The sequence below is a fragment of the Punica granatum genome, chromosome 3 (genome assembly GCF_007655135.1).
Source record: "Punica granatum isolate Tunisia-2019 chromosome 3, ASM765513v2, whole genome shotgun sequence".
In the NCBI taxonomy this organism is placed as follows: domain Eukaryota; kingdom Viridiplantae; phylum Streptophyta; class Magnoliopsida; order Myrtales; family Lythraceae; genus Punica; species Punica granatum.
Window position 1 is genome coordinate 32,892,384 of NC_045129.1, and position 19,969 is coordinate 32,912,352.

General features: G+C 36.9%; 2 protein-coding genes across 3 annotated transcripts; both read left to right on the plus strand.

The window, feature by feature from the left end:
* The first annotated feature begins 1,432 nt into the window (after positions 1–1,432).
* LOC116198646 (transcription factor GAMYB-like) lies at positions 1,433–5,248 on the plus strand. Of its 2 annotated transcripts, none has more exons than XM_031528843.1 (4): positions 1,433–1,880; positions 2,177–2,542; positions 3,434–4,475; positions 4,584–5,248. In XM_031528843.1, exons 2-4 carry the CDS (start codon positions 2,186–2,188, stop codon positions 4,718–4,720), a joined length of 1,536 nt encoding a protein of 511 aa, XP_031384703.1. In that variant the 5' UTR covers positions 1,433–1,880; positions 2,177–2,185; the 3' UTR covers positions 4,721–5,248. The 2 variants fall into 2 exon arrangements, with proteins under 2 accessions (XP_031384703.1, XP_031384702.1); XM_031528842.1 differs by having other exon boundaries at positions 1,433–1,814.
* A 4,056-nt stretch (positions 5,249–9,304) lies between these two features.
* Positions 9,305–11,510, plus strand: LOC116200990 (E3 ubiquitin-protein ligase RZF1-like). The gene is made up of 2 exons (XM_031532033.1): positions 9,305–9,461; positions 10,190–11,510. Exon 2 carries the CDS (start codon positions 10,250–10,252, stop codon positions 11,258–11,260), a length of 1,011 nt encoding a protein of 336 aa, XP_031387893.1. The 5' UTR covers positions 9,305–9,461; positions 10,190–10,249; the 3' UTR covers positions 11,261–11,510.
* Positions 11,511–19,969: the final 8,459 nt, after the last annotated feature.

Here is a 19,969-nt window from a genome sequence, read left to right on the forward strand (position 1 = left end):
GAATTGAAACACGAACATAAGTTTGGGTACCTCGGCGTGAAAAACCAATCCCAGGGACCCACCCACCTGATAATCAGTCATCGCTTTATTTCTTGGTCAGCTCAGCCCCTCCTGATAATCGGTCATCGCTTTATTTCCTTTCTGTTTGAAAAATTTACATAATTATTATTCCTGGGCTATTTTAAATAGTTATTGACAGTTAGATTAATGTATTTCAATGTCAAAACATTATTTTTACATGTTTAAAAATATCAAAGCATATCGTCCAATATGTCGTCATTTTGGTTCAACTGATTTTTAGAACTTGTGATCATTCAAATTAGAATATATTATATAATCAATAGCTAATCAGAGTATCTAAATGTGAACATACTGCATGTATATATCTAAATGTATATCCAACCGTAATTTTAACACATCTCGAATTCTGACTTGATTCAATGAACTACATATATTAAATCGTGATCATTTGATTTCTTAATTAACTAAAAAATAATAAAAATATTTGATAGATACAAGTGCCTTCTAGAAAATTCCACGGTTCTACAAATATCCGCATGTATTAGTCCGCGTAATTCTTCAATCAAATCACAACGAGAATCTAGATAAAAAAAATTAAGTAAAGAGAAGCATCTCATCCTTATTGTTAAGTAAGTTAAACTTCTACAAACTCGAGGAATACCGAATGCGGATCCAAAATAATCGAAATATTCAATTCATCTTTATTATCGAAATTCAATACCCGCTACCATGATTTGGGTTTAAGTTGATCATTTATGTATGAGTTACTTAACTCGAATTGCAATTTGACCCATTTCTTTGATATTTTACAGGATTTTCCATGCTTTAATGTTCGAATCGTGGACAATTCTCAAGTCATGCTCTTCGAGATTTCCTGATAATGATTAAATGAAGTCTTCTTACGGCCAAAAAGGGCAAAAAAAAAAAGTTGAAGTTTGAACCGACTCGGACCAGGGACTGAATTGAAACACTAACATAAGTTTGGGTATTCAGGCGTGAAAAGCCAAACCTCAGGGACCGACTCACCTGCTTTACTTGGTCATCTCAGCTCTTCCTGATAATCAGTCATAGCTTGACTCGGTGAAAGCAACCGAGTCCGTACCCCCTCCACGTACGACGAAATCCGACCACTCAGGAGACGACGCGTGTCCCACCCAGCGGCCGCGGCTCCAACGGCTCTCCCTCCCTTCCCCCCCCTCCGGGGCGCGTGGCCTCCACGGGCACCCGCATTAATGAGGAACCCCCATTAGCACTTAATCACTTCCCTAAATGCGCTTAGCGCAGATCAAATCCCAGTCAAAAAATCCCAAGCCGCAGTGTGGGCCCCATCGCACCCCCGGGCCCACCACCCCCATTTTCCCTTCCCTTCTCCTCCCCCCTCCTCCCTTCCCTTCATATATCTTCTGTTCTCCTCTTTGTTTGAGTTCTCAGCTGCTCAGTGAAAGGGGGAGAGAGAGAGAGAGAGAGAGAGCAGAGAATAAAGATGGCGAGATCTTCTCCTCCAAAGATTTCCCGAATCCGCTCTTGTAGATAATCTGTACATACATCTCTCTCTGTGTAGATATATATAACTTACGGCTGCTACTTACGGAGTCCACCTGCTGCTCTGCTAATGCCCTTGGGTGAGGTTTTGAGTTTTGAGTTGAGATTTGGAGGGGGGGTTGAGTGCTGCTGAATGATATCATCGCTTCCGCGGGGGTCGACTGATATGTTTGAGGAGCTCTGGGAGTGGTTCGATTTGAGAGATCTCGAGTGGACGATCGGTTCTCTCGTACTGGACTCTGCCTCTCATGGTAATATTTCCAGTCCGGCCGGTGCAATGCAGCTTCAGCATGCCACTGTTTCCAAACATGAACTAGGTTGGAGGAGTAATGATGGAAAATTGATGCTTAATTTCCATGCATATCTTTATGTTCACATTCAAGATTATTATTATTATTATTTTAAATATAAAAAAAGAGATTATATTTTTAAATATATATATATATATATATCTTTTAAATAGAAAGATGAAATTAAAAAAAAAAAAAAGAAATTGAGCTCCAAGTTTTACATGCACAGTAGAAAACGGCATGGCCAGAGTCAAACCGAAGCCGAAATGGGGTAAGATGAATTTCGGGATAAGATGAATTTTCTTCTTTAATGTGTGGTGCAGTTGAATGAGATGAGAAGAATGAAAGATGAGGGTGAGGACAAAAGAATCCGCAAGCAGCGGAAGAGCTCGTCGTCTAGCGATGAAGGTAGCGACGGGGGTGTCGGTGGGGTGGTCCTCAAGAAAGGACCTTGGACTACAGCGGAAGACCAGATCCTGGCCGAGTATGTCACCAAGCACGGCGAGGGCAACTGGAACGCTATCCAGAAGCACACCGGACTCTCTAGGTGCGGGAAGAGCTGCCGCTTACGGTGGGCGAATCACCTCAGGCCTGACTTGAAGAAAGGCCCTTTTACTCCGGAGGAAGAGCGGCTTATTGCTGAAATGCACGCGAAGATGGGGAACAAATGGGCTCGTATGGCCATGGAGGTTCGTTGCTTTATACTTATCTTCGACATAAGTATTGCTTTAATCTTGTTTTCCATTCTCTAGTTTCGGATTTTAGTCCTATGCTGAAGCCTAGAAGTATTGGTCTTGAATACACAATGCTGTGATATCAATGTGGAGACGCACACAGATAACGAAGAACAATTCATAAGACCGAAAGGGAAATCTTGTTGATCAACTTTTGTTTCAACGATGCAATCCCAATCCCGAGCCAAGCCCTTATATTCTTGATCCACCATTGCGTGGAAATCATGTTGATCGACTTTTGTTTCTCCTATGCGAACCCAATCCCGAGCCAAGCCCTTAGTTCTTGATCCACCAATGCATTGTTACCCAATTCATACCCATCATCACAAAAGCCACTACCCAGAGCTCCCGCACCCAAGAACGATAGAGGTGAAATTTTTTTGATGAATAAGAGGAATCAAGACGAAGAAGAAAGCAGTTTTCGTATCAAACTTAAACTCTTCCGACGAAAGTAACATTTTAGCTTCTTTTCTCATAAAAAGAAAAAAGAAAAAGCAATGATGAATAATGATTGAGCTGAACAGATTCTTCTTCTGATTTGCAGAAAAAGCTCTGGTTAACAGAGACCTTACAATGAAAATTGTTTTACATTGCAACAACATGACTTCAATCCAACCAGTTATCGGGATTTGGAAACGGGTTGAGTGATGCCTGACCCTGTAGGCTGTACTTTGTCTTGGATCTGTTTTAGATAAGCTCTGCATTAATGCTTCTGCAAGATCATTATGTTAATGCATTACACGTTTTCTCTTCTACCGCCTTTAAGCTTTTGACGAAGTTATGTCATTTTTGCCTTTCACTTTCCTACTGAAAAACTCATACATGACAAATTTTTTCCTGCCTTAGTTGCCTGGACGAACCGATAATGAGATAAAGAATTACTGGAACACAAGAACCAAACGACTCCAGCGAGCTGGGATGCCTTTATACCCTTCTGACTTGTGCCTTCAGTTATCAGCTGAAAGCCAAGAAGGTCAGAACATGGTTATCTTTCCTACGGGTGGCAAAAACCATCCTGATTTATTTCAGGCAGACAATGTCAGGATCATCCCAGATGTGGGTTTCAAAGGTCTCGAACTCGGTAACCGAGGCTTCTCATCTTATCTGTCTACCTTGTTTCCAAGAGAAGCGGTTGGCTTCACGAACTGCAGCACTCCAATCCAAGCAAGTCATCCAAGACAAGCGGTTGGCTTCATGAACTACAGCAACTCGTTCCAAGCAAGTCATCTACCGAAACACCCTCCAGAATGGGAGACCCCATACCCTGTATTCAACAGCAATGGCTTCCCTCCTTTTGGTGAATCTTGCAGCGAATCTTATGACAGAAACTATGAAGCTTTTACCTTTTCATCGTCATCATCCTCTTATGTGGATGATCTCGAAATGAATAATCAATTGCTTCCAGATGTTCCTTTGGGCAGCCATGCCTATATAAATGGCAATCCTTCTTCTTCGGAGCCACTGTCATGGGCAACGAAGATGGAGCTCCCTTCACTCCAATATCTTTCGGAAACTCAAGTAGACAATCCCTGGGGTCAACTTATGACCCCGCCTCTGACTCCTCGTGAATCAGAAAATGTACTAATCTACTCTCCCCTGACTGAGCAAACTCATAGAGATTATCCTTCACCGCGAAGCAGTGGTTTACTAGAAGCAGTTGTTCATGAGAGCCGTGCTTCAAAGAAGTCTGAAGGAAGTTTTTCAAGAACTTGGAATGTTTCTAACTTCGAAGGATCTACCTCGCCTCCGGATCATACTATTACACCATGGGATGCTCAAAATGTCCGGAATCCTCCTTTGAGTAGCCGTGCTGCATCACTAACAAATGGGTACTATCTCATGAACAGAAGCGCCTTGCAAGAGCCAAAAAATGCTGACACTATGCTCGGTAAGATTGAGATCAAGTCTGCATTGTCTTATTTGATGGTTTTACTGAATCTGGGAAGCAAAGTAGCCAATTTACTCATTGCAGCTTTCCTTTATTTGTCTTGCACAGGACATCAGGTTATGCCCAAAGCAGGCGGGAAGTCCTTGGCCAATTACGGTCCAAATGAAGAGATGATGAATCATCTTAGTGCTACAAGCCCCGATGCTTTCCTCGACATGGCTGGGCTGAGCGGTCCGTATGCATAGGAGCAAAATGCCATAAAAGAAGCTCTAAGGGTGCTTCTTGGTGAAGATTTCAAGCAAGATCACGAGCAAGTAATTGGTGTAAGTAATCAGAGAAACTAGTCCAGTGACATGATCTTTATTCCTTTCGTCCTGCAGCCTCTTTAGACAGTTAGTTTAAGAACTAGCCAGTAGTTTCGGTAGTTCTCGGTTAGGTGCTTTATAGTCTGCATAGCTTCTAGTTATTGTCTGTTCAGTTCATCGGCATATCTGCTGTCCGGGGCCTGTTCATATGTTTTAGGCTATAAATTGGCATGAGAATGCAATGTTTTTTTCCGGTTGCGCCATGTTATTACGTTCATACTAAGAAGCTGCTATTCGATCTTTGGAATCATCTGTGTTACAATGTACCATTGCTCGGACATAATCAAGGACCGACTTGCGCATCAGATTTGTGTGCGTTGACTCGTGAAAAGTGCGGTTGGACGCTGGATGGAAGTTGATCTATTGATTTGTGTCATAATGATATGAAGACAAGGATTCTGGGGCTCATATCGTTTTATCGCAAGGACCGCAACTTTTCGCGGGTTCGATTAATGATATGCATTAACTTCTTATGGAGAAGAAGAGGTGAAGTTAATATGTTTTTTTACTACCCTAACAAACAAGTCAATGTGCATTATTCAAGTACGTCAGCTGAATTTAAGATGCGAAGTTATTTATTTGGGTGAAAATATGGGGCAGAAGCCCAAATGCATTAAAAAAATTAACGAATATGAAGGTGAGCATGGTGATCCCTATAATGTCCACACAAAAAAAAAATTAACGAGTACAAAGGCGAGGCGTGATGGCCTCTATAATATCTAAAAAAGAACAAGATCGAGCTCATGCGGGTAGGCGCTAAGTATATGGGAGTGTCAGCGCATATTCCGTTAGTCAATGCGCATATTTATTACCTTCCCTATAAACATGTTCTACCAAGACTGTACAATTCCAAGGAGTAAAGCTTGAATATCTCTAACGATGGCATCATTGGCGCTACCCTGCTCTCTGTTCGAACAAATAAAGAAAAAGACAACCTCAGAATCGACTTCGAGTACTACCTTCCTGGCTCCCAAGTCCCACGCTAACTCGAGTCCCGTCTTAACCGCCTAAAGTTTTGCAAGGATTGACGTGGCAATCCTTATATTTTCTGCGAAGCCCCCTAACCATTTGCCATTCTGGTCATGGATTAGGCCACCTGCACCCGCTAAGCCAGGATTGCCTTTAGCTGCACCGTCTGTATTTGCCTTTATCCAACCAACGTCCGGACTACTCCAATCAACTAACTTCCACTCTCAACATCCCTGTGAGCGACTATTAGATACATCAGAGTTCGAGCAAATAAAATTCTTCACCACCTTAAATATAGCTCCCACAGGTTCGTAAGGATATGTGAATCCTAGCTCGAATAACGACTTGTTGCGCCAATTCCAAGAAAAGCAACAAGTTACAGCAAATATAAGAGCCCACGAGATGTCATCCGGCACCGGAACCGAGCAGGAAGGGTTACTGATCAGCCATCATTCCCTTTCATCTGTAAAGAACGACTGCCTCATGTTAAGAGGAATAAGATGCTCCATATCAGATTCACGCGAAGACAGTCTCGTAGCACATGCATTACCGTTTCCATCTCACATTCGCATATTATCGCAGAAACCTGAGCCTCCGAGCCTTCTCTGTAGACGCATCTCATTGGTGAGTAATCTTCCATGTCGTGAAAGCCAAAGAAAATTCCGCACTCACTGCGGACCTTACCATTTCCAAATATGATTCCAAATGGCACTTGTATGCAATTCATCCTCTCGCACCAGAAGCGTGTATGTAGACTTCACCGAAAACTCTCCATCGACCTTAGCTTCCAAAAAGGCCGGTCAGGCCCTCGATTCGTTGCTGGCGGCGGCAAAGAAGAAATATGTAAGAGTGTTTGCTGAGGAATCAGATGGGCAAACAACTTCCATTTCCATCCTGTCTCGTGGTCTGCATACACACTAAATGAAGCATTCCTCCTTTCATCGGCAATCTGTCCAGTAGCATGCTCATCTAGTGAACCATGGTGGGACACCCAATTGCCTCTCCAAAAAGCGTGTCTTTTTTTTTTTTTCCCGATTATAAGGGAGAATCATGAGCTTAATACATTGAAATATAAAAATTTAAATATCTAATAAAGGGGCACGGATGATCCCACTGGTATCGGACCTGAAACATTTTGATCACTAAGTAAGAGGTGCGAGATTTATATATATATATATGTGTGTGTGTGTATCTATGCAAAATACTTTTGTATAAGTTTTCATCTATATCTTGAATTGAAGGCCTCGCTACTGACTAATGACAAGGCCTGCTACCTTTTCTCTGCGTTCTTTTTCTTTTCAAAACTTTCTTATATTTAGTATAAAAATCTTTTTAACTCTCTTCAAGGTCCTCTATCTGCTTCAATATATAAGTGGAAAATGGAGATGATGAAGAGTCTCTCACACTATACTAGGTAAGAAAACTGCGTGTCGCATGGAGTAACATCGAATACATTTATTTGAAAAATCGAATAACTCAATAAATTTACATTATTTGAAAATTTGACAAATGCAAAATATAATATGTATATATATATCAGTAAGAATTTGGAAAATTTTGAACATATATATAGGATAAATAACCAACTCATAAATTTGAAATTTACTAATATTTTGAAAAGTATTTAAAAAATCATAAACTTGAGATTTATTAATAAATAATTCGTGGTTTGTAGTACTTGCATCATTGCATTATTGTTTTCTTAATATCAACTTTCGAGAGTATTTTCATAATTTTTTCCTTATTTGGTGAACAAAAACAAAAGTGAAGAACTTAACTTTCAAGTTGTGTGTTACTTAGTACTTCTTACTAATGATGAAGTGATAAACTCAATTAAAGAATCCCACAAATTATTTATGTAGACATCATATCTGTCATAATATTATTTAAATTTTAAAAGAAATGGAAAATTGAACATTTAAAAATCTTCCAAGTTTCACATAGAAAGGTTATTGGAAAAACATGTTCAACATAACAATTTTCAAAGGAAATAATTTTATATTTATTTGTAAAAATTAAAAGTTTGAGAAATTTCTAAATAGAGGCTCGCACATGTTTAAAATATTTATATAAAATTTAAATTAAATATTTATGGTAGGCATATACATCTTATAGATTATGTTTATTTATTAAATAATTCCAATTTCAAAATGTATTTTATAGATTACATAACATATCATCAAGTATATTTCTTTGCAAATGAAAATTTCAAGTAAAAAAAATGGGTAAATATCTTATATATAATCATCTTATCAGATTATATTTTTTTGAAAATTTTAAATTTGGAAAATTATCACATCTTATGAAATATATTTATTTGTAAAATAAAATTTCAAATAATTATTAAAATAGAAAAAAATAAATAAGAAGAAAACTCCAAATAGTTGTTTAAGTATGAGATCATTAGGTAGCCGTCTCATCTCTGCGTGTATATATATGTATGTTTGTATGCATATTTATATAAAGAAAAGAAGGGAATTGTTGTAATTGGAATCGTCGACGATCATTGAAGTTATTGACGACTCTAATTAAGGGAGTTGTGGCCGTCAATAAGGCCTCCATCTCTAACCCCTTTTCCCTTTCACTTTCACCGTGTATATATATATATATATATATAATTCGTGTGTATTGGGGTTTCATCAAAGGCTACTCGACTAGGCTATGATGGCTGTTGGCAAGGCCCCACTATTGGTTTCAAGAATTTTTTATTAAAAAATTCTCTCAAGCCATTCGATCAACCTTTATGAGTCATGTGGCATCTCACATCAACATATCTTATTAAAATTTGTGGAAAAAAAGTGACATTATGCTAAAATTGATTTCAAATAGGTAGTTGTTGAATTTCATGAAAAAATTTGGATTTATTTTTTCTGGTTATTCACCTAACTTGTATAAGATCGATTTATTTCATTAATGAAGGATTATTTTACAAAATAAATTTTCTTGGATTTCTTTATCTCCAATTGAAACCTTTTGACGATTTTGACCGTCAAGTAATGAAATCGCACTCCCCAAGCTATGATAGCCATTTTTAGTTTTAAGTCCAAAGAAAGATTCATCAATGCTACAATTAGTATTTTACATATATTTATATAAAAATTATATACGCCCAATTTTGGAGGATGATGTGCCGAAAATTATCCTTCAATTGGTTAGATATAATAATGGTAATAATAATACTTATATTGGATGAGAAAATCTCAATCTTGTTTCTATTTAAATATAGATTATTGTGAAAGAAATGTGCATTCGAAACTCAAATAGTTCTTAAATTCTTAAGCACGTTAAAAGACAGAAAATAAATATGTAATTGAAAATAAATCAAAAAGAAAAGAGAAAGGTTTCGTTCAAAAAAAAATCCTGCTATAAAATCTTCATCATTTTTCTCCGGTAAAAAAAAAGGGAAAAAAATTCCTGACATCATAATTGCTCTTTTTTAGGTAATTCCTAATTAATTATGTACTGATTGGTCGAAATAAGCAAAAAAAAAAAATTTTAAAAAACCACGAAAATGAAAAAGACGTCTACTTCAACTTCAAAGCCTCTCTCACCTTCCACCATCAGTCCGACAGTCAGCTTCCTTCTTTTCTAGGGTTACGATTCCATGATTTGAAGGAATCGTCTCCCCTTATCCTCTTCCACTCCACTCTCGGTAAGCTCTCCTGTTCGATTCCTCCTAGATTCTTTCTATTCTATTCTATTCTATGAATCTCTAGTCGATTGGAGCTGCGAACGGCGATTACCATTTCTTCGTTCGGTGTCTTCTTGTTGCTTGATTATTGGATGGATTCAAAAGTTGCATCGGATTTAGTTCGGTCTAATTTCACGATTTTTCTTGGATAATTCGATGTTTGTTGCTGGAAAGATGTGGCTTTCTCGACCTTGATTGTGCGATTTAGTATCGGTTGATTAATGTTCTTCCAACTGATAATTGTTTTATCAATCCCAAAATTACGCATAATTGTTTCGTCCGTGTGATTTCTAGAGATTAGTTAAACCCATGGAGCTCAAGTTCTGGGCCGTTTTCTTGTTTTGTCGATCGGGTTGAATTTTTGTTTGCTTGAGGAACCGTGTGATCAAGCAAGTATTATCAGCTGCTTGAAGATATTGGTTTTTTCCTTATTATCAGTTGCTTATAGTATTATTGCATATTGTGATATCAGCAATACCTCGTGGCACAGGGCTGACTTTGATCTTTTTTTAATCCTAATCCCATCTTGGTTTTTTGGGTTCTCGCCAATTCCGTTCCAGTAAATGCTTATTTCTAGTACTAGTTTTGGCTCATTGCTACGAAACTGTGATGAGTCGGTTTGTCAGTCTCGTAATTGTTTAGTCCGTCATTTATTTTGATGTGATTGAGCTTCTTTCCCTCTGCTACAGAAAAGAGAGACAGTTTTATTTCGGTGTTTGGGCTGATCTATCCAAAAGGAAGGAATAAGGATGCATAATGGAGCGGAGACGCACTGGTGCTATCAGTGCAATCAGTCATTCGGGCTCCGAGGTCAAGAAGTAATTTGTCCCTACTGCCATGGAGGCTTTGTTCAAGAACTAAGTGAGATGCAGGGCTTTGCATCAGAAGAAGATGCTTTCATGACTAATCAGAGAGATCTCCCTCCCCGGGTGCCCCGGATATTCGATGCTATGTATGCTCTAATGGGGGAAAACGGCCTTAATGGGAGAAGCAGACTGATGCAGTTTGTTGACCTGTTGACGAGAGAGGAAATGGCTGGAAGAAATCCTAATTTTGATGTGCGAGGACGGTCGGGATTGGTCCCGGACCGCGGATGGGAAGACGAGCTTTCTCCAAGTTCCTACTTCGTTTACCAGGGGCCGGTCTCTGGTTCAGCATTTCCTCGCAGCGGAATGGAAAGAGTGCCGAGGCATGTTGACCTGGAAGAGTATTTCACGGGCATGGGGCTGCAAGAACTGATTGAACAGCTCTCACTGAATGACCGCAGGGGGCCACCCCCGGCCCCACGATCTGCGATTAATGCAATGCCTACAATTAGGATCACGCGGGCCCACATTCAGTCTGACTCACAGTGCCCTGTATGCAAGGAGGAGTTCGAGATCGACTCAGAAGCAAAGATGATGCCCTGCCACCATATATATCATTCCGACTGCATCATTCCTTGGCTGGTCCAGCACAACTCCTGTCCTGTTTGCCGATACGAGATGCCTGCTCAAGGAACTGTATCTGAACTCAATCCTGGAACTGGCCAAGGGATCCAGAGCCCTAGCGGTCAGAACAGAGGCACTAGCAATGGAGGTGGAAGAGAAAGCGGCCATCAGAATCCGGGTAGGAGGACTCGCTTCCCCAGGTGGCCTTTCCGTCCATCGGGCTCCAACAGCAACCAACAACGCACTGAGTCGGGAGGGAGTGGTGGGTCTCCAAGCATTCACGAACCGAATCATGAGATGAATTACAGTGGCTGGCCTTTCGATTACTGAGGCGGGCCGTTCCGTGCTCTGTCAGTATAGGGGTTGAATAACAATATCGGTATAGTGTTTTCATACAAGTTGTTTAGGTTTCTTATGTTCTGCTTCGGGTTTTCATTGGACTTTCAGGCGACAGTCTCTTATTTTCTGCATGATGGATATGTTATGTCTTATGTATCTCTATGCTCTGCAAAACCTTTTTGGGGTGAAACTGGTCCAACAAATTTGGTCAGACAGCAATGCAGTTGCAAGTTTAAAAGTTCGTTTGAGAATGCGGTAGTAGGTCCCAAACCGAAGGTTAATTCTTATAAATCTATATATATAGATATATAGTAAAAAGAGTGCTAGTTTCATTTATTTGAGGTGGACAGTGGACTTCAGCAGAAACAAGCTTCTGGTATGATCTGAATATGGTATCCGGAAACTATGCCCACTTATTCTCCATGATTTGTGTGAAATCTCTCCTGATAGTGTAGATCATGCAATGGGAAGAATTAACAAGTGCGAGCTGGTCTATGGACTCGGTATTGGCCGAGCCAACTATGAGATGGCCAGATAGGCAGGGGAGCTCGGGGACTGATGGGGTCCTTCCCCAGCGCCAGAGCTGCCATTGAGGGTCCTCCAATACCCATAACAGTGCTCTCCATCTCTGAGGGACGGATTGTAATGGACCTTGGCATCTTGTCCATCGAATTTTGTGAGCTTAAATCGACCGTCGATCGGGTCTGAGTCGTGAATGTAATGATGGAAAGGGAGCTTCACGCTTGGAACAGATTCTCTTTCGTGGAAGTAATGAAGGGAAAGGATCTTCATCGGCCTCCAATTTGGAATATCTCTCGTTATATATGAAAGTTCTTGCAAAATCTAGACATCAATAATTCTGTTTGTTTGCTAGATATATATAAACATGAATAAATTAGGTCGAACTTTCTTTGTGAAATCTATATTTATATGTTTTAAAAATTTTAAAAATAAAAAAGGAAAGAATTCTTTTCAAAAGGCATCGTAAAAAATTGAGAAAACAATGAATGACTTACAAATCTATATGTATGCATTTTAAAAAATCTAAAAATTGTTCTTTTAAAGCTATAAAATCCGTTTTGAGGCCTTTTGAAACCAAATCACTTACATATACATATATATATATATCTTAATAAATCAAAACCAAATCATAAATAATATTATTTTGTGAAATTATTACTCATTTTATCCAATACCATTTTTTGCAAATCAATTATGTTCATGTTCTTCATATTTCTTCTTCCGATCGATTGAATTATGACTCTAGATCACAACCAAACTTTATGACTATAATGAAAAAGAGTTTACTATACTCCATACAAGCTCTCCGTACTTCATTACTCCCTGATAGAAGTAAGATATGTGATGGTGGCGCTTTGTAACGGATTTGTAACAATAAAGTTTCTTTAAGTCGTGTAGAAAATTACAAATATTTTCCTCGCAAAACGCCGGTTAATGCAAAAGAGAACTTTCGGAAGCCCTGAGATATTAAAAAAAATAAAATAAAACAGAAAAATACGAAACGGGTGCAGGAAGAGAAGCACGGAGATATTAAAATAATTTTCGGAAGCCATCGAAAAATAGTTTAGGGGTAAAAATGCTCACAACCTAAAGTACAGGGGTGCCTTGGAAAAATAGCTCATAATTCATAACATAAAATGAATAAACAGATCAAATCTCATCCAAATCTTCATAATCACCTACATCCTGTCCGGGACAAACATAGCATTCTTTCACACTTCGCAGCAACCAAGCAACCAAGCATTCTTTCGCAGAAACCAAGTAGCAGTCAACAGATTAAGCAACTTAGCATTCAACAAGCAACAGAACAAGGAAAGAAAACATCAATTCTGCCAATGCTTATGAGGCGCTACGGAACCTCCATCGTGCGAGCGCGTTTACGGAAAGTGGAAATCGAAGCAGAACAGTTTCGAGTGAATGGGTATTGGTAGCTTTCGAGATAGAGTCTTTACGGTTACAGTAGCAAGTGGAGAACAGATCTGGAAAATGTTGACAAAACATTTTCGCACCGAGCCGTTCGCATTCAACACTCGGTTAGTAAGTGCGAAGGAAAAATAGATTAGATTGGAAGGGATGGACGGCCCCTACCGAAGGAAAAATATCGATCGGTGTTGCGGTGCTACCGGAGGGATGGACGGCCTCGATCGAAGCTCGGAAGTGCAGAGAAAGTAACTGCAAGGATGCAAGCTCGGACAAGCTAGCTTCTCGGAAGAAGCAGGTGGTGGACTGTCGATTGAAGCTCGTAGAAGCAAGCAGGTGGATTGAAGATTTCGTCGAAGATTAGGGGTAATGGTCGAAACCTTCGAAGGTTCGACTGGAAGGATGAAGGAGGGGAGAAATTACGGTTCATCTGATTGGAAAGAAGGAAGAAAGGGCGGGCGGGAGAGGGCTTTCGGGTCTGGGCTTCGGCCCGCTTTTCGGGCCTGGGCTTGGGCCGAATCTGGCCTGAACGTAGAATCGCAGAATCGGGCCAATTCTTCGATTCAGTGCGCGATTCGGTCACGATTCCACAATCACGACTCACCTAGCAGAATCGAAATCGATGACTCCCCCTTAAATCGTAGAATCGTACGATTCTACGATTTGAATCGCGATTCTGACAATCATGATAGCAGTGATGGATAGAAGAGATCCATTGCTTAGTATAATAAAATATAAATCCTAATAGCTAATAAAGGAACATGAGTAGTCTTATTATAAATATTATATCTGAAATCTCTTAAGACCATGTTTGGTTTCAGAGTTAGATTTTAACTTAACTTAACTATAAACTTTTTAGAATTAAATAATAGTCCCACAATTTTTTCATTTTTAGAAACATGCCCCAGTTTCTCTCTCTCCTCTCTATCACCGTACTGTTCATCTTCTTCCTCTCTCCATCACCGCATTGTTCATCGACGCCGCATCTCCTCCGCCGCCATGGCAGCCTACTCTTTCCTTCTCCATAGAAACCTCAAATTTCGGCAAAACTCCCCATATCCCACAATCGCGTGCGCTTAACCCATCCGTTGAAACATCTATGTGCAGGATGAAAATGGCGATCAATGCCACGGAACCGAAGCCCTTGAGAATGGCGAGATCGTCATCCTCGAGAAATTCGAAATCTTCATCCCTGGGAATCAATTTCACGAGCATCAACTTCGCCGATTACAATTCCAGTTAGTACAATTACTCCTCAAAAGATTCCCGCTCAACCCAGCCTTCTCTCTCCCGCCTCAAGGACCAGCTCTTGTCGATAAACCCCAACATCTACCACTTCTCTGAGATTCGCGCCGCCACCGACGGCCTCTCCGCCCGACGGTTCTCCTCTGCGTGGATTCGAAGCCTAATCGAAGCTCTGGTGTCCGTGTCCATCTCCAATGCCTCGAACCAAAGCCTAATCGAAGCCTTACTGATATGATTTGAGGTAGAGAGGGCTTCGATTAAAGGAACATGTCAGTCATTGAGCTCGATCTAACTTCAATTGACAGAGCATGTCAGTAATTGATTTTGATCTAGCTCCGATGAGCAGTGCGGTGATGGAGAGAGAGGAAGAAGATGAACAGTGCGGTATGGAGAGGAGAGAGGTGAGCTAGGGCATGTTTCTGAAAATGAAAAAATTGTGGGACTATTATTTAATTTTAAAAAGTTTATGGTTAAGTTAAGTTAAAATCTAACTTTGAAACCAAACAGGGTGTTAATTATCAAGTGAGAGCATGCACTATTACACAACATCCTTTTTGATCTCATTCTTTTACCTTTTCCTGCACGTGGCCCACTTTTCTCCCCTTCGCATGTCCTTTTTGAACCTTTCTCATGTAGTTTTTCTAACTTGAATTTTGTTATTAAATTATTTGCATATGAAAATTCTATGAGCACACGACTGGCATGCATGATCTAGTACTACATAAAAGCGGACTTTGTGTCCCTCATTAGTTACTTTTAACTTGATTTTACCTTATTTTCCACCATATTAATAACTACATTGAGTGAAAATAAAATAGAATGATAAATGTATAATTAAAATTGTAAAACCTATATAAAATAATAAAAATCGGAGCGACGCACCGGAATGTGTTACATAGAACGAAGTATGTCTCTCATTGTGATATCTTGCGTGTCACCACCAATCAGGATATCACAATTGGTACCATATTATATTGTCACGTTGACTCTAAAAGCCGAAAACACTTAAACATATGAAAAGTCACATTATCATATATCTAAAATTATTCATAATAAATTGAATTTGATTATTGTGGACATAATCGTGTTCCAAAGAAAGAATCCATATTTGGGCTCTACAATCTCCAACATGGAGGAAAATTTGAAGAGGAAAGTTTTTTTATGACTTGTAGAAACCAAAATTACATTGTAATCATAAGACTCCTCATTCTCTAGAGGTAAGTAAAAATATTATATATAGATTAGAGGGAGATGATTTTATATTAAGTAAAGACCAAAATTTTAGTTTAGACAATCGATTGAACTATCTGCAAAATAGAATCTTGTAATATATGAAATATTTGGTATATTGTTAATTCTTATTTTTTTTATTTGATGTACAAAATAAAATATATTCATTGGAGATTTTTTTTTGAATTAGAGGAGAATTGATATATTCTTCCAATGGGTTAAATACTAGTTTGATCACTCAACTAATCAAGGTGAAAGATTGTATCGACAAAATGTTATAGATATATAAGTACCCATGCATATAAAAAATATTATTTCGTGGTTGTTTATATACAAATGATAGGGTTTCAACGAATTATGGAAGAACTCATATTTTGCTTGTACTCTTCCTCTTCTGCCCACCGTGAAGGTGCCCCAGAATAGTGAATTAAGGTCTCAATTAGTATCTTAATAGTCCTCCATAAACGGGTCTCTTTTTTTTTTTTGTATGAGCAAAGACATAGATATACCGATTGGCTTAACTAGGAATCCAGGTGAAATCAAAATGGTCTTGGCTATCAGCCCAGGCATTGATCTATATATATAAGCAAGATATGAAGTGGGCCGTGCCTGATGGCCTTGGAACATTCCGTTTCTGAATGAAATTTTTTCGATTTTTTGAGTTTTGAAAATTTTAAATTATCTTTGATTATAAAATTAGCAATAAAATCTTCTGAAATAATATTTCATTAAAAAATCGAAAATGCCATAAAATCTTTTGGATACTATAGTGATACCCAATTGAAGACAATATGAATTTCCTAAATGAATTTTCTATGTTTACAAATTTTTTTAATTTTCGGAATTATTTTTAATAAAAAATATTTTTTAAAAGATATCTCATCATAAAATCTAATATCTTGATTTCTTTAATTTTTATAATTTATATATTATTTATGTTGCGTTTGATTTCATAGTAGGATTTTAAAATCAGATTTTGATTTTGAAAAATAGTGGTATAAATGGGGCACACCATTTGACTTTGTATGAGTTATGTTGTTTTATTGTGGAAAAAAATGGTATAAATGGGGCCCACTCTTTGACTTTGTATGAGTTATTTTATTTTGTAGTGGGTAGAGTTAAGTTAGAATTGTTATTCTAAAATAACACTCACAAACTAAACAAGGCATTAATAATCTTGAATTTTCAAATATGAAAGTAAATATTTCATCCCATATGGCCTTAGAACTCTCCATTTTTTAATGAAATTTTCTTTATTTTTGAGTTTTTTAAAATTTTAAATTATACTTAATTATAAATTTAGCAACAAAATCTTATGAAATAATGTTTCATTTAATCAAACAAAAAATGCCATAATTTTTTTTGCATAATACAGTGATTTCCGTTGAATGCAATATGAATTTTCTAAATGGAACTTTCTAGTTTTCTAATTTTTTTATTTTCGGAATATTTTTAATTAAAAATATTTTTAAAAGATATCTCATCATAAAATACGATTTTTTTTTAATTTACTATATATTATTTAATAGTTTTGAATTTTTTAAATAAAAAATAATATTTCATCACATAAATATTAACATCAAAATAAATAAATATTATTATATATTCATGCATAATATAGATAATACAAATATATTAATATATGGTTATGTGGACAACTTTTAGTATATATAATAAGAAAAAGTATATATGAATTATATTGTTTTATAGATATCTATTTTTTAAAAATAGATTAGATAATATTATATAGATTTATATGGAATTTTCTAGATTCAAAATTATTTTTTAATAAAAAAATATTTTTATAAAGATATCTCATCGAAATATCCCATTTCTTGATTTCTCTAATTTTTATAATCTTTATAACATAATGTATTTGAAATAAATGAGAAGATTTTATTATATGTATAGATATTATCTAATAATCTCGAATTTTTTAAAAATAAAAATTAATATTCCATAAATGAATTTTAGCACCAAAATAAGTATATATATTAGTATATATTCATCATGCATAATATAAAATATGTTAATATATGGTTATGTGGATAACCTTTAGTATATATAATAAAAAAATTATATATGCATTATATGTTTTTATAGATATCTTAAAAATAGATTAGATAATATATATATATATATAAATTATATTTTCTTTTCAAAAAACAAATTATATTCGCTCACCGGAACAAAGAAAACAAATCAGATTATATTTTATCTATATTATATATGATAGTTATACATATGAATTATTACATAGAGCCTATTCAGCTCTTAAAGAATACGTTTACAACTACACACGAGCTCGTCAAGTTATATCTCTCTCTAAATGTAAGTGAGTTGATTAAATTTATACTTTGATTTTTCTCTCATTTTTATCAAAAAATTTCATTCTTTTATTTTTCTCTAGTTTTTGCTTTTTCATATTCTTTTTCAAGATTGCATGGTGATGTGAGTTTCAAGATATTGCTACTCATATATACAAACTCTTAGAAAGTAAGTTCTTCTACAACTAAACGCGAATGTTGTTTATTTATTTTATTATTTTTGTTTCACTTTTGATTCTCCAAGCAATTTTTCATTTTAATTTTTAATTTTTTTCAAATTAGTGGAACCATCCCGTGCAACGCACGAGCTTCACAACTAGTTTTATATATAATAAAAAATTTCTAATCTATCGAGTACGCTTATTGGGGTATTTGGCTTCGTTTGGTTTTTTGGATAATAATCCAACTTTACCCAACTCAACTCTATTCTTCCACAAACTCAATATTATAATCATTATTCTTTTTTTTTCTTTGATTTAATAATAATTATACTTTCCTTAATAATTTTTATAATCAATCTTCTAATAATGAATTTTTTTATCTACTTTCACATCTATATATACATGCATATATATTTTTACATATTAATATGTTTTTCAATACTTGCAGTCATTGCACGAAATCAAGAACCAAATGCAAGCTTAATAATCTATATATAGTTGGAACAATAGCAAAGTAAAAAGAAATTAATGCACGAATCTATGCAATCTTAGTATGCCTTTCTAATACTGATAATCTGATATACGAAGATACGAAGATTAGAAAGAATTTTCGGTAGATTATATAAGAGGAAATAAATTGTGACGAAGGAAAAGGATATTGATGCATTAATTTGTGTGATCGTAATATGCCTTCCTAAATCAATTGATACCTACATACAATATTGGGAAGATTTTTTGGTAGATCATGATGGAGGAAAATTGTCCATTCATCGCCGTTGAAAAGGAATATTTAATGTTATATCAATTGGAACAATTACAAAGGAAAAGGTAAATTAGTAAGTGAACATAATAAATTAAGAAAGAAATCGAAAAAAAGCTGTGCCATTGAGAAGGAAAAGGAATTTAATTGACGATTTGTGCTCAAGGTTCATTGGACACTCTTATGACCGGAAAAAATTAACGATTTGCACGACTATATAAACAAACAGAGAAAGAATAAATACTTCCAAAGAAAGAATAAATACTTCCAATGATGCTGATTAATTTAATGGCTGAATTACTCCACGTTTTCACTTCATCGACATCTTCTTCTCCCTTAAAAGTACTCTATAGACTTTCTTCATCTTCATATTTCAACTCCTGATCTTCGTCGTCATCGTTGTTATTGTTCTTCTTTATATATCTAAAGTGGTAATAACTTAATTGTCATCGATCACTTGCCGGGTGAGTATGAGAAAATCTCCATCCGCCGTACACCCGATATACGAAAGCGAGGATTGTAATGCTTCCGATTTCAATGCCAAGGTGGCCTTTGTTGAGGTAATGATATGATCAAAACTATTTTTGATACTTATAGTTCATTTCCTTTAACATATCCATGCATCGTGCTTGAACATTTTGTTGTTTCAATTTGTGCTTTTGGTCATAGCTCTTGAATGAAGCTAGGCAACACATGATCAGGTCTTACCGTGTCGCTTCCTCCCCGAACAATAGAGAACATGGAGAACTATATATCCGCAAGAAGTCGTGGAAGAGTTCTCTATTCTCATGCTTGAAATCTGCAAAGAAGAGCAACTCTCGAGTTCAGCCTGCAATATCAGTGAACAGCATTCGGGAACTTGAGGTAGTGGCCCGCGGCCGGCCAACAGCACCAGCCCCGCTTTCGGGTCTATTCATTAACGCAAGGAGATCAGAGAATCAGTCCCAATACTTGACCCCATATGGACCCATGTACTTCGTAACCTAGTGTGTGGAGTGAGCTCTGAGCATAGGACTGTTGGAGGACTTATTAGCTT